This window comes from Rhineura floridana, chromosome 16 (genome assembly GCF_030035675.1).
Source record: "Rhineura floridana isolate rRhiFlo1 chromosome 16, rRhiFlo1.hap2, whole genome shotgun sequence".
NCBI classification, from domain to species: Eukaryota; Metazoa; Chordata; class Lepidosauria; order Squamata; family Rhineuridae; genus Rhineura; species Rhineura floridana.
Genome location: NC_084495.1, coordinates 34,531,753 through 34,546,554, shown reverse-complemented (window position 1 = coordinate 34,546,554; position 14,802 = coordinate 34,531,753). Strand labels below are relative to the sequence as shown.

Sequence of the window (14,802 nt, the reverse complement as noted above, 5' to 3'; positions counted from 1 at the left end):
GAGCATTGAATCAGTAATCAGGATTGGGACCTAACCACCCTTAGTAGAATTGCATGGTTGCGTGCTATGTTAGTTCTACTCAGGGTAGACCCACTGAAATTAAAACAACTCACTTAGAGCGCCCATTAATTTCAATGAGTCTACTCGGAATAGGACTTAGTTGGATACAGCCCCTAGAGCGTTAGAGTTGTGATGATCTTGGAGATCATCTACTCCAGCTCTTTGCAGGAATCTATTAACAGTAAAACTGCAATAGCGAGATCTAGCAGTCAAAAGCCTTGCTGAAAAGAAAAGTTTTTACTTAGTGCCAAAAAGCATCAGCAAAGGTGCCTCATGGATCTGTTTGGGGAGGCTCTGCCAAAAAAAGAGGTGCCACAGCCAAGAAGGCTTTGGGTTGTTGGGATGATTAATGCAAGAAGTTAGAATTGGGAGCGCCTGGTATGTGGGCTGATGGATATTGGGGCTGCAGAGATCATGAGCAGACGATGAGGGGTGTCTTCAGTTGACAGCACCATTTACCCCAGAGTAAACCCACTAGAGGAGTAAATGGGCTTTGTATTGCTCTACTTTGGTTTGACCCAATCCCTCCCAGAGGGCCTGCTGGATGCACTGGAGGGAGGGATGATGGAAACTTCAGTGATTTTCTCTCTCTTTGTGTCCTTATAGTGCGGATGAAGTTCGCAGGAAGTCTTTAGTCCTGAAGTTCCCAAAACAGCAGCTTCCACCAAAGAAGAAACGGCGCGTTGGGACCACGGTTCATTGTGACTACTTAAATGTAAGCCCTTGTGTCGCTGCCATTCTCCCCCCTCCCACCCGCCCGCCAACCAATGGTCTGTCTTGGAGACAATTGCGGTGGCAGTGCTTATTCTAAACCTTGGCCAGAGGACCAGTTGCATGGGGGCTAGTAGAAGGGGGAGATGGAAGGCAACCCCTCCCCAAAAGAAGGGTTGGAAGCCTGGAGATGCTTCTTGTCAAGATCTGGAAAGTCTGTCATGTCTAAACCTCGGGAATGTCTTAACATCCTGCTTCTGTCTCTTTCAGCGGCCTCACAAATCCATCCACCGGCGGCGCACAGACCCCATGGTGACGCTGTCCTCTGTCCTAGAAAGCATTATCAATGAAATGCGAGATCTTCCCAATGTAAGAACTTTGGGGCCTGTGAAGTTTGGCTTGGCATCTTCTGGCTCTTTGTTACGTGCAGGGACGAGGGGGCTTTATACTGTTCAGATACTAGGAGGGCTAGCACCTTGAGGAATCCTTGATTCATTTCAGTAGTTGGAATTTGAGGGCACGCTTTCTGCTATAATTCTTTGAAATAGAGGGTTGTTGCTTGCCAACCTCACCTTCCGGAATGGGTTTATGTCCATTGTATTCCCTTAATTTGTTTGTGGGGATTTGGGAAGCACCTTCTCAACTTGCCAAAGTTCACAGATTGGGAATGGGGAGCCACATCTGGGAGGGAGAAGGAAGCCCCTCCGCCTTTGATGAGAGAAGCTGCAAGGAGAGCATTTGCCCTCTGTGGAAGGGGTGTCTCCCCCTCCTCCTCATACCCCGTGCAATGAGTGTGTGCTCGAGATTTTACGCTGGCAAGGCTCACACTCTGGAATGTATAGAAGTGTGGTGCACCACAATCATACATCAAAATGTATTATTGGCACAAAAGGGGATTGGGCAAATGTGTGGAGGAAAAGGGAGAGAGGCCTATCAGTGGCTGCTAGCCAGCAAAAGAGGGGGAGGCCAGGCCAGGGAGCTAGTGCCATCAGCTCCTGAAGTCGGCCTGAGGAAATTTTGTACCATTTGTTTATGTTGATTGTGTCAATATTTGAAATTCTAAACTGCCTTGGGTACCTTGGCAGAAAGGCGGTATGTACATGCAATAAGTAAGTAATAAACAAATGAATATATGATGGCTGAGTGGAACCTCCAGCATCAGAGGCAGTCTACCTCTGAATGCCAGTTGCTGGGGAGAGGGCATTTGCCTTCCTCGCCTGCTTGTGGGCTTCCCAAAGGCCTCTGGTTGGCCATTGTGAGAAACAGGGTGCTGGATTATATGTTTGTTTGCCTCAATTTATATCCTGCCTTTCTGTATGTAGCGCCCCTCACCCCAAGTGGCCCTAAAAAATGGACCCACCTTGGCCTGATTCAGCAGGGCTGCTGTTGCATTCCTAAAACAACAGCAAACCAACTGTTAAGAAATGAGGGGTGTCAATACTTGTATCACCCGGCGGCTGCTTGCTTGAAACGGCTCTGGTGGCTTTTGCGGGGGAGGCTCGTCATCACCTTCCCTCTTTGGCTGGCAGGCAAGCTGCTTCTCATGGTTTTTTACGTCTTTATATTGCCGGCGTTTTATGAGAGGGCGGTATATAAATAAAAAGGGAATCCCATCTTCTGTTCCTGTTTGCCTCCCTGCCGCTCCAGACATATCCCTTCCACCAGCCGGTTAATGGGAAGGTTGTCAAGGATTATTACAAGATCATCACCAAGCCCATGGACCTGCAGAGCCTGCGCGAGAACGTCCGTAAGCGCCTCTACCCGTCCCGCGAGGAGTTCCGAGAGCACCTGGAGCTTATCGTGAAGAACAGCGCCACGTATAATGGTGATTGTTTATTGGCCTTTTAAAATGAAATGTTTCTCTCCTGTGCTCCTTATATGCAGGGTCCCAGTCTCAAAAGACCGTTCGTGGTAACTGAGGCAAGTGACCTGGCATTTTTTCTGAAGGTGTTGAGAGTGGAGGAGGAGGAGGAGGAGGAGCAGGGTTAGGCAAAGGGTGGCTTTTTTGTTTAATAATATTGTTTATATTGTCAACTTTGAACATTATAAGAATAAACACCTGCCTGAATACAGTGGTTCTTGTCATCGAGTAAGTGGGTGGCTTTTAAGAGTTCATTTGTAAGACTACCTGATATGAAGGACTTTCCTCCTGAGGTTAACCTACTTGACATTGTGGTCTACTTTGTCATTTAAAGCCTCTGGTCCATGAGGTGTTCAATTATTTCCCTGGCTGATGGCCTTATATATTTCTAATTTGGCAGAATATTCCCCTCCCTTAATTTCCTGATTTTTTTCTGTTTCTGATGATTTATTTATTTATTTATTTATTGCCTTTCCTTGTCTGATTTACCATCTGGATATACTTTAAAAAATACACAACTTCCTCCTATACCTGTCCTTGAGCGATTTTCAATTAGAACTAGACTGTGAAGGAAGAGTTGTAATACCTGCTCCTTCTCAGTTAACTCCTCCTTTTCTCTGGGACTGTGATCTTCCAGCAGCTTGGGGCAGGGCAGAATGGAGCAGTGCCTTATTTGCTGCTGCTCAATCTCCGTGACACCATGAAGCAGCCTTCCCCAACCTGGTGATGTTTGGGCTACAACTTCCATCAGCCCTAGTCAGCATGGCTTTGTTGGGTGAGGTTGATGTGAGTAGCAGTCCAAAATATGTGGACTACAGATGGCTGTAAAATTGAGAGAGTGCTCTCTGAGACCCTTGGTGAGTCTCTGAGTTAACTCTCCATTGCATTGGAGATTAATGTAACCATGTGTTGATCATATGTTTATAATCTTCTTTTCAAGCTAGCAAGGTCCGCAAGGCAGCTAGCTAATGGGAAACATTATTATTTAATTTTTTTAATCATTACTGTTTACTGCTGCTGCTACTTTGAAACATACATGTAAATCACCATAAACATCAATAATAAAAATCTGGTTGGCATTAGGATCCCAAAATAAAGCCATCACGTTGACTATGAATGTCTCTGCCGTTGCTATATCCCACAATAAATATTTCTGCCATGTGTTTGCAGGTCCAAAGCACTCCCTGACCCAGATCTCTCAGTCGATGCTGGACCTCTGTGATCAAAAACTAAAAGAGGCAAGTCTTATATTTTTGTTGAGAGAGTTGCTAAACAACTGTGGTCACATCTTTACCATTCATTTAAATACACATGTAAAAGCACATTTCCCCTGCCCAAGAGTCCTGGGAACTGTAGTTTTTTAAGGCTGCTAGGAATTGTAACTTGAGTGGAAGACTACAGTTCCCCGGATTCTTTGGGGGAAGCCATGTATTTTAAATGAACTTTAAATGTATAGTGTGGATGTGACGTGAGAATATTTTTAAGGCTGAGCTGTTTCCATTAGCAGTTTGGTGATTCTAGACCAAAGGGGATTTGTTTTGAAAAGACAACAATGGTGATTTCTTGGGTACTTGCATGGGAGAATAGAGATGATCTCAATAGCAACACAGCATAGGATCTGCTCTCGATTTAATAGTCTTAGTGGTAAGGTTCCATTGCTGGCTTTACCATCAAATACTGATTTTGGTTTCTGGATTTTGAATTAATAAAAGTTACTGAATTTGAAAGTGCAGTGCAGATTTCCAAACAGATTGTAAATGTCTGAAATCTGTTAGAAATTCTTTGTCAGATTGTGACAGAGAAAAGGCGAGTCAATGGTGACAACATAGAAGTGTATAAAATTATGTATGACATGGAGAAAGTGGCTAGAGAAAAGCTTTTCTCCCTCTCATAACGCTAGAACTCATGGACATCCAATGAAGCTGAATGTTGGAAGATTCAGGAACTGACAAAAGAAAGTATTTCTTCACGCAGTGCGTAGTTAAAATATGGAATTCTCTCCCACAAGAGGCAGTGATGGCCACCAACTTGGCTGGCTTTAAAAGTGGATTAGAGAAATGTATGGAGGAAAGGCATCAGTGGCTACTAGCCATGATGGCTATGCTTTGTCTCCATAGGCAGAGGCAGTTTGCTTTCAAATAATAGTTGCTGGAAACCGTGGGAGGGGAGAGTGCTCAATGCACTCACGTCCTGCTTGCATGTTTCCCATGTGGTTGGCCACAGTGAGGATGCTGGGTTAGGTGGCCCATTAGCCTGATGCAGCAGGCTCTTCTTATGTTCTTAATGTTATAATAGTTCTTTGACATAAAGAATGCTATTGTCACCTAATCAGATGAAACTGCTTCCTGGAGGAAGAGAGTCAGAACTGTCACATGTTAACTCATATGTGAAATATGAACACAAATCAAATTTTTTATTATTTCTGCAAAAAGATCAAAATAAATGCTAGTTTATTAAACGGTAAAATGTGATCTTGCCTGCCTTCAGCTTATTTTAACTATAAAAATCTAAAACAAACAATAATAATAATAAAAAGCTGCCATTGGTCCATCTGACTTAGTGTTACCATGACTAGCAGTGGCTCTAAGGTTTCAGACAGGTTCCCTTGAAGCCCTACCTGGAGATGCAAAGCAGAGGCTCTACCACTGTGCTATGGCCCTTTCCAGCGAACAAACCAAATGGGGGTTGATTTAACGGAATTGCTCTTCTGTGCATTTCTGTCCCTTGGTGCCCTTTCAGAGGGAAGACAAACTGGCTCGTTTGGAGAAGGCGATTAACCCCCTTTTGGATGATGATGATCAAGTGGCCTTCTCCTTTATTCTGGACAACATTGTCACCCAGAAGATGATGGCCGTTCCTGATGTACGTCTGCCCTTGGCATGTGGTGGTGGTGAAAGGGAGCTTGTGGGTCTTGGGGAGATCTGACACAACAACCTTATTTTTGAAGGAGTGCAATGCGCAGTGGATGCATGTGTGTCCCTGCTTTCTGAGAGTCTGGCTCCTGCCATGCTATATTTTTTTTCTTTCCTTTTGACCCATGCAGTCTTCCACTTTTCTCTCTTGGCTGGTTTTGGTCCAGAGATCTGGCATAGTTCATCCTCAGAAGGCTTTTTGGTCCTGTGCAGTGTTTGAGCAACACTGTGATCAATGAGAATGTTATTGGACAGCTAGAAAATTATCTGGCTCTGGAGCTTTCTTATCTCTGAATTTACTTCGGGTTTGGCCAAGACTGCTTAGCGGACTGCAGGCACCACCAGAATAATTGGGTTTTTGGCAGATGTGGGAAGTGGAACGTTTCTCCTGCTTTCAGCTAGGTGTTGTACAAGTCTTACAGCATGCAGTTCATTCCACCAGAGCTTTTTGCATGTAATCTCCTTGCCTTCTTTTCACTTGCAGTCTTGGCCCTTCCATCATCCCGTTAACAAGAAATTCGTGCCAGATTATCATAAAGTCATTGTCAGCCCGATGGACCTAGAGACAATCCGCAAGGTGCGTACTGTGGAGGGGACAGGCTTTCTAGCTTCACATGTCACCTTTTCAAAACCCTTGGTGACTAAACAAAGCCACGGGAGTATGTTGAATTGAAAGGCCCAGGATGGATGAGCAAATGGCAGTATTTTAAACCTCAGATAACATACCAAGAGTATGAGTGCAATATGGAAGTGTGGGCCAAGGGTGAAGTATTTCTGCTTACCTACTCTCAGCCACCAGCTACGGACTCTGGAGCCAAAAAGTTATGGTGAAAATAAATAACACAAAAGCATTCATTGTGCTGGGCGATTGGATCCTACTGAGTGGTCGGGGGTGGGTGGAGAGCAGCAGCTTCACATGCGAAAGGATCACCAGGACACTCTAAGATATTACAGTGGGCTATAAGGAACAAGGTGGCCCCTAGTTGGCGTGTATGAGTCCTTGTAAAGGGTCCAAGTAGGACTTTTTATAGGTCAAAATTAACACTTCATATTGTTCCTTTGAGGTTCTACACTCCCACCATGTCTCCTTGTTTATTCATTCTAGAATATCTCAAAACACAAATATCAGAACCGAGATGTCTTTCTGGATGACGTGAACCTGATCCTTGCCAACAGCATCAAATACAACGGTGAGAGACCCTGTTAGCTCTGTGCTGGGCCTGTAGCCCTTTGACTCGCATTTACACAGAGATGCCAGGGCAAGACCAGCACCTGACTCCACCCATCTACTGATTAAGACATTAGCAAGTCTCTGTGCCTAAAATGGGGCCAGTTTGATAAAAGATAAAAGTTGCTCCTTCCTTCTGGAGTCATTGCCGCCCCGGGCTTCTGCTGGGAGGAAGGGCGGGATATAAATCAAATGATAAATAAATAAATTTCTTTTATGCTGCTTGAGCTCCCCAGTCCTATGCTGTGTATAGGCATGAACAGAATAGAGCAAGGATAGCTCACCCCTAATTGCCCCCCCCAAAATTTCACTGGTTTTGGTGGCAGTGACAGAAAGGGTGTGTGTGATGGAGACAAAGTTAGATAATGCTGTGATGGGTGGAGAGCTTTAAACCTGTCAATTCAGCCCATCACCCAAGTGGGGATGCAACTTGTTGTCCCCCCATCACCAGATTGCTCATTTGATTAGTGAGATCTTTGTAGATCAGCTGAGGAAGGGCTGCATGTCCTACGTGCATGTGAGGGTGCACGATGGCCACATCCATGGGTGGCATGCAGCCCCTGAAGGATTTGCCAAGAGCAAATGCAGCCCTCAGGCCAGAAAGATTAGTCACTCCTGGAATAGAGGATTGGCCTTGATTAACTCCCAAGGGTGTTAAAGTATACTCTGTGTGTGTGTGTGTGTGTGAGAGAGAGAGAGAGGAATCTGAAGGGCTCAGGAGACGTTAGTAGTAAATTTTGGCTGTCTGTGTGAAGTAACTTCCCAAGAAACAAGAGTCTTCAAAAGGTATCACCCACAGTTTTCACAAACTCACATGGGCAAAGCTCTGGAAAACTGTATTGGCAGAGGGGAGACCAGTGGTGTAGTGGCAAATTCAGAAGTGCAGGGTCTCTTCATGATAGATACAACCATGACCCTTCCTCCCCACCCTTATTTTTTGCTGCTGGGTTGAGAATGACATCATGCCTTCTCTGACAACAGACATCCCTAGGAGCCAATAAGAATGAAAAGGGAAAGTGTTAGCTACTGAGAAGAGTCTTCTCAGTGGCTGACTCACCTTCTTTCATTCTGATTGGCTCCAGTCAGCAGGAAAGGGCAAGGAAGCATGTTGGAAGACTCTTCTCAGTGGCTAACACACTCCCCTTTATGCTGATTGGCTCGTAGGATGCTGCAGACATAGGACCCTGCTCCCAAAAAAGTAAGAGGTCTAAGTCCCCCCAAGTTCCTGGTTGGCTACACTACTGAGGGGACACTTAACTTGGATCTTTGCATCCTTGGCACTGAAGAGGACCATGTGGAAGGGGGCTGCTTGTCTTTGAGGCTTTATTTTTATTTTATTTATTCAGTTTATATCCATCCTTTCTTCTGAAGGATTCCAGGGCGGTAGGCGCATCAGTAGTAAAAGACATTGTAAAAGCCTTCTAAAAACAGTTAAAAACATTTTCTCAGCCAGTGATTTCAGGGTTGCCAGGAACAGTATCTTTCAGCCATCTAATGCCTGGGTAAAAAGGAAAGTGTTGAAATTCCTCCAGAAAATCAGTAAGGAGAGATACAGACAGACCTCATCAAGGAGGACCTTCTACAAATGGGGAGCCACCCCTGAAAAAGCCCTGTCACGGGTCAATGCCAGCTGGGCAACCCCCACTCCCCCCCAGTGACAGCATCACCAACAAGGCTATGGTATGCTCAGATATCAGGAAGCAGTACTTAAAACAAAAAAACCTACACCTTCTTATTTTTCCATTTCAGGGCCTGACAGCCAATATACAAAAACTGCTCAAGAGATAGTGAACATCTGTTACCAGACGCTAGCAGAGGTAAGTAGCTCCCCATGTCAAACCTATCGAGACGTGCTTTTCATTCTTGACAGCCCCAGCAAGCGCTTCTCTCTTTCTCTCTCTCTGCACCTTCAGTATGACGAACACTTGACCCAGCTGGAGAAGGATATCTCTACCGCAAAGGAAGCAGCCTTAGAGGAGGCAGATCTAGAGAGCCTTGACCCGATGACCCCTGGGCCCTACACGCCGCAGGTGAGCCTCTCCTCCCGAGTGCTCTTTCCAGGTGTCCTCTCCTGCTGTCAAGCACTGTGACCCCAGCATGGGATTTGTGGGGAGGGGGCTGTAGGGAAAGACCACACATGCTTGTGGATAAGTTTTCTTTTTTCTGGCGAAACCCTGTGTGTATTTCCTATTTTGTGAGATTTCTGAGCCACAGCTCTGTGCTGGACCTAGTATCGCTGGGAGATGTTTGGTTGGGAAGGAGCCCTTTGGAGACACTGTTGTCCATCTAGACCAGCGCTGGCTCTTGCCACGCTTCCAACAAAATCCAAAACACACACTTCCATGGCGGTGGCTTCTTCTCCGTGCGCGCGTGCAGACACAGACACACAGTCACTCACTCACTCTGTTGAGAGGGATGAAATCTCACAATGACAGAGGGAGAACTGCAATCTGCAAGTTTTGGACTGCCTGCTAGAGGGGTGGGAAACCTTTTCCAACCTGAGGGCCACATACCTTTGTGGCAACCTTCCAAGGGCCTCATATCAGTAGCGGGTGTGGCCAAAGTCAAAAGTGAAGTGGGAACAGAGACAAAAATGAGCTGACTAATGGACACGGCTCTCACCTTTGTGCAATAGGCTACATTTTAGCCATGCAAAAGTTAGAGGTTTCTACACGCAGTATTAATTATTATTATTATTATTAAATTGATTACCTGCCCTTTACCCATAGGTCCTGGAGCGGGTTACAAAATCTAAAATACAATATTAAAAAGAATTAAAACAGGTTACAATTGCAGGAATAGGGTGGGTTCTGAAAACATACATCTCAGGAGCTGAAGGCCAAGGTAAAGAGGTGTGTCTTTAGCATTTGCCGAAAACTATATAGCAACAGTCCCAGATGCACCTCTGGGGAGAGAGTTCCACAAGTTTAGGGGCTGCCACAGAGAATGCCCTCTTCTGGGGCACCATTCCTCTACTTCTCAGGGTGGTGGAACTAACAAGAAGACTCCCTCTGCTGACCTCAACACCCGAGAGGGCCTGTAGAGGGTCATTGTCCTCCATCCATCCATCCAGGCAAGGCAAGAGGCATTATCACAGTTCGAGGACACATTCTAAGCAGGCAGAAGCACTCCCACAGGGTGCAGAGCAGGGCCAGTGAGGGGTGTGGCCTATTGGGGGCCAAATAGAGAGTCCTGGACAGCTGTGTCCCTGTTCTGCTGCCACTCTGTTGTGTGTTATGGTTGCGGCCTGTAGCTGAACGCAAACCGCTTATAGAGAATATGACTTTACATCTCACCCTCTATGGTAAATCCCGTCTATCTTCATACATCTCCCAATGAGGGAAGAAACAAGCGGTGTGTTTCTGTGTGTGGGAGAGGCCACATTAGTGGAAACAGCACCTGCTTTCCGTATGGAAGATCTCAGGTTCAGTCTCCGGTATCTCCAGTTAAAAAAAGAATCGGATAGCAGGTAGAGGGAAGCCACCTGCAGCAGAAAATCCCACATGCTTCTCTTCCTCTCTCCTCCCAGGAAAAACACAATAAAAAATAACTCAAAGTAATTTGCTGCCTTTTCATGACACTGAACATATGTTGCCTGAGGTGGCTGTCTCACCCTGCCTAACAGTAGGGCCAGCTCTGCCCTATCTGCCTAAGACTTTGTAGAGGCAGAGTAGCCAATACTGCCATGCAGAGTATACAGTACTGGGCTAGATGGACAAGTCTGACCTGGCTTTGCCTCAACCAGCCACATTTTGCTCCATTACCAGCTTTTCAGTTGATTTCTGCTTGGATACAAATACAAAAGCTTTAGGTTGCTGCCACTTTGGTTATTCTCCATGGGCTTTCAGGAATAGTTATGATTACTAATTTATTTACAATATTTCAGGCTGCTTTTCAGCTGAGGCTTCAAAGGAGACTTACAAAAAGTTTATAAAACGATTCATAACAAATCCATTAAAAATCACAGATATAAACAACATCAGCACAAAAACTACTTGCTAGTTGTCCATCTCTTCCATAACAGTAGTGCACCACACCTTTTAACTTTATGTGATGTTTCACTGCCTGAGGTTCAGATTCCTGTGTGTGAAGATAGCTTTGGGCAAATCATTGGCTCTCTCTCACCTACTTTACAGGGGTTTTGAGAGTATAAGATTTGCAAGTCATTTTTTTGCTGCAAAGTACTGTAGACGTATTAGTAAAGCAGATGAAGCAAGTTTATTTCTGAAACTACATTTGGAAAGAGGAAAGTCTTCAGTAGGCGCCGAAAAGATAACAGAGATGGCGCCTGCCTAATATTTAAGGGGAGGGAATTCCAAAGGGTTAGGCACCATTACCAAACTCCTGTGAAAATGCTGATTTCCTCTTTCCAAATGTGCTTTAGCCGCCAGATCTGTATGATACCAACACCTCTCTCAGCATGTCCCGCGATGCCTCCATCTACCAAGATGAGAGCAATCTGTCTGCTTTGGATACTCCCACAACCACTCCTGAGAAGAAGGGAATACAGGTCAGAAATGCTGCAAAGTGTGGAGAGCTGAATTATTGGGAAAAGATGAGGGTGGTGGTGGATTTCCCTCTGGCAGATATTTTGGAACAGGGTATGCCACGTTAAGATGGCTATCTTTTCTGCATCATTGTTCATTCCTGGTCAAGGAAATGGAGATAGAGCGGTGGAGGAGGAGATGTCTTACATAAAAGGCTTTGCTGTAAAGATTCTCAATGAAATCATAATCACTGGGACTTGTGGAGGAAGGGCAGCAATCATTTTGAGGCCTTGGGAAAGGGCTGAGCATTCCTTTCTTTTTACAAATAGCTACAGAGAGTGGATAAAATAAGACCCAATGCCCTGTTCACATGGAGTAGAAGGGCCTTAGTTCATTCGTTGCCCTTTTTGAAAACTGTGCCAAGGCTCTGATAGACCCAACAGCCCTTTTGAGCTGACCATGAACATACCACAGCAATACCAGATAGCCAGTCCTTCTCCGGCCTCGATGGAGCATGAAAATGAAAATCTGCCACAGATGTGGAGAATGATTTGTATTGTAGAGGTAGCTATCGTGCTGCACCTGGGCTAGAGACAAATGGGAAGAGGCGTTTACTGAACATAAAAGGATGACAAGCACGTACAAATGCCCTCTGTAACTTAATTTGGGGTAAATGTATTTTGTGTGGTGTGTGTTGTTTTTTCAATGTGTTGGGTGTAAATGTGGTGTGATTTGGGGTGGGGAAGGGGGCTACGTAAACGTCAAGCAAATGTTGCAGGAAAGTACAGGGTTGTGATAAATCTGTCTTCACCAGTTACTGGAAGATGAGCCAGTGTGTCATGAATAGGATATGAGCTTTGCTCTGTGGGTTTTGCACCTGAGTTGCCCTGAAAATGGTTTTTGCCATTCCAGGGAGTTGGCCCTGCTCCTAGAGAGACGATAGTGTAGCCTGAGGGAAAGGAAGTTTGGTTTGCCAGTGTCTTAAGAGACCTTGTGCTTCTTGACTTGATGTTGCGCAAGTCCTGAAGGCGTGAAACTTGGAGGCGCATAGAAAGGCATTTCAGAGTCTAGGGTCTGTGTAGTTTTAGGAGTAGGCAGGAAGTGCCAGAAGCCCGCTGTGGGGTTTCCTCCACTGTGGCCGGCCTGCTTGCTTAAGAGAGCCACTGTCCCGCCAGTGCCTGTGTCCTTCCTCAACATCATCATCTCTGTTCCTCACTCAGATGCGGCAGGGCCGAGGTAGGCTGGGCGAGGAAGACTCTGACGTAGATATTGAAGGGTTTGATGAGGATGAGGATGGGAAACCTAAGACTCCGGCCCCAGTGAGTATCTTTGATCCCATCTATAGTTCATTGGTTCAACGTCTGCCCTCGTGGCAGAAGCTGTGGCAGTGCAGGGCCCCTTCTGAGTGGCGTTGGCAGTAGTGCAAAGCCAGACCCATCCGTTTTTAAGAAAGAGATGGCATTGCTGGGAAGTGATGTTGGCGGCTAGAGAGCAGCCACGTTCTTCTGCATGTGTCACCGGCAGCTTCCTGCCTGCGTTTTACCACTGGTTCTTCTGCCGTGACAGGAAGCGGAAGATGGAGACGGGGACCTGGCTGATGAGGAAGAAGGCTCAGCTCAGCAACCTCAGGCCAGTGTGCTTTATGAAGACTTGCTCATGTCAGACGGAGAAGATGACGACGGCAGCGATGAAGAAGGCGATAACCCTTTCTCGTGTAAGTTGTCACTCTTTACATAGGGAGCTGCCTTTTGTCAAGTCAGACCGTTGGTCCATCTAGCTCTGTCTTGTCTATGCTGGCTGGCAGCAGCACTCCAGAGCCTCTGGCAGGAGTCGTTCTCTAGCCTGTCCTGGAGATGCTGGGAATTGAACCTGAGGCCTTGCCCAGGAGCTACGGTCCTTAGATTTTTAGGGGAGAGGAGGAGACAAAATGCTCATGAATTTGGGCACGCTTCCATCCTCTTCAGTCACCGTACCTTGCTGGGACTCTGTGTGGGGGCTTCCAGAGAGAAAGCTTGCAGCCACTTTGCTCCTTCTTGTTTCCTTTTTGTCATGTGGAGCTGAGCCAAGGTTTGGCTGGGCATGCTGTCTGAACCCAGGCTCCTGGTTAAGCTCTCTCCTTGCTAACCCCAAGCTGTAGCAAAGGTTCATCCTGCTAGTGCAGAGAGAGCTTAAGCCAAACCTGTTCACTACTTTTCTCCCCCAGCTTGTAAAACGAGGGGTGGGAGATCTCTGGCCAGCCTGCAGAGCCTTTGGATCTAACCCCAGGCTCCTCTCCTTTGCACCCATGCATGGCAGTCGACCTTCTTTTTCCTAAGCCTAATTGCCATGCCAGAAGGGGAGAGGATTGAGGAGGGGGTAAGTCCTCCTATCGTCTTACAGCAATTAGGCTTAGAAAAAACCCCTAACCCTTCGTATTTCTTGTTGTTGTTGTTTAATTTCTATCCTGCAAAACATAAGAAGAGCCTGCAGGATAAGGCCAACGGCCCATCTAGGCCAGCATCCTGTTCTCACAGTGGCCAGCCAGATGCCCATGGGAAAACTTTCTCCCGAGGAAGTCCAGGGCAGCATTTCCTAAGCTTAATTGCAGTGCTGATGGGGGCCTGGGCAGGGGGAGCACATATGAAGGAGAGTGTTAATGCTCACATCCCCACATATCGAAAAAATGGAAATGAACTGCCTTCAAGTCGTTCCCGACTTATGATTAGGGTTTTCATGGTAAGCGGTATTCAGAGGGGGTTTACCATTGCCTCCCTCTGAGGCTGAGAGGCAGTGACTGGCCCAAGGTCACCCAGTGAGCTTCATGGCTGCGTGGGGATTCGAACCCTGGTCTCCCCGGTCGTGCCCTGTGCATGGCGACGCTTAGAAAAAAGCTCACGAATGGGACCTTTGACCGAATGTCATATGGTGGAAGGGGTGACGGGTGGGGAGAGGAAAGATAAGGGGGATAGTAGCTTAAATTATTAAGTGTGGATGGGGAGAGTGAGTGTGCAAGGGTGTGTGTGGATGAATGCAGGGGGGCTGTATGGATGGATGTGTGTGAATGGAGTGGTCCCCCCCCAAAAAATAACTTTTGGCTTTGGCTCTGCACCTGAACCAGGGAATCAAAGCCTTGACTTAAAAGTTTCCTGCTCCAGCACTAGAGCCAATGAATTTAGGAGAGGCACCGCCGTTACATTTTGAGCAATGAAGACCTGAGGATGCAAATGACAGGACAAAAAGATAGTACATGTGAACTGAAGAAAGAGCAGAATAGTTACACTGGACCATTCCTGAAATGTGATCAATTCTAGGGTAACAAAGCCAGCATGTTTATTACAGAGAAATCCAAAACTCATTTGATAGACTGATTAAAAATTATTTATGATCTATTTTCCATTTGTTAATATTTCTGCTCCTCTTGATCACTCTTTAGCAAAAGGGTGGGGAGCTTCAGGCTCAGGGGCCAAATGTGGCCCTCTAGACTCTCTGTCTGGCCCTCGGGGCTCTTCTCAGGCCATACTCCTTCCCAATCCATGCTCCCTATCCAAAGGCTATGCTTTATGG

At 46.3% G+C, this 14,802-nt stretch overlaps 1 protein-coding gene across 5 annotated transcripts in view; it reads left to right on the top strand.

Annotated features, from left to right (window-relative positions):
- Positions 1 to 14,802, top strand: part of TAF1 (TATA-box binding protein associated factor 1) — a 47,869-nt gene that overhangs the window by 30,099 nt on the left and 2,968 nt on the right. For 2 of the 5 annotated variants that reach the window (XM_061598478.1, XM_061598477.1), the window contains exons 27-38: positions 667 to 775; positions 1,042 to 1,140; positions 2,419 to 2,596; positions 3,803 to 3,870; positions 5,372 to 5,494; positions 6,029 to 6,121; positions 6,650 to 6,734; positions 8,522 to 8,589; positions 8,686 to 8,802; positions 11,157 to 11,282; positions 12,480 to 12,578; positions 12,826 to 12,973. In XM_061598478.1, the coding sequence (XP_061454462.1) occupies positions 667 to 775; positions 1,042 to 1,140; positions 2,419 to 2,596; positions 3,803 to 3,870; positions 5,372 to 5,494; positions 6,029 to 6,121; positions 6,650 to 6,734; positions 8,522 to 8,589; positions 8,686 to 8,802; positions 11,157 to 11,282; positions 12,480 to 12,578; positions 12,826 to 12,973 (1,313 nt within the window). The remainder of the gene's footprint in view (positions 1 to 666; positions 776 to 1,041; positions 1,141 to 2,418; positions 2,597 to 3,802; positions 3,871 to 5,371; positions 5,495 to 6,028; positions 6,122 to 6,649; positions 6,735 to 8,521; positions 8,590 to 8,685; positions 8,803 to 11,156; positions 11,283 to 12,479; positions 12,579 to 12,825; positions 12,974 to 14,802) is intronic. The other 3 variants (XM_061598481.1, XM_061598479.1, XM_061598480.1) reach the window with 2 other exon arrangements.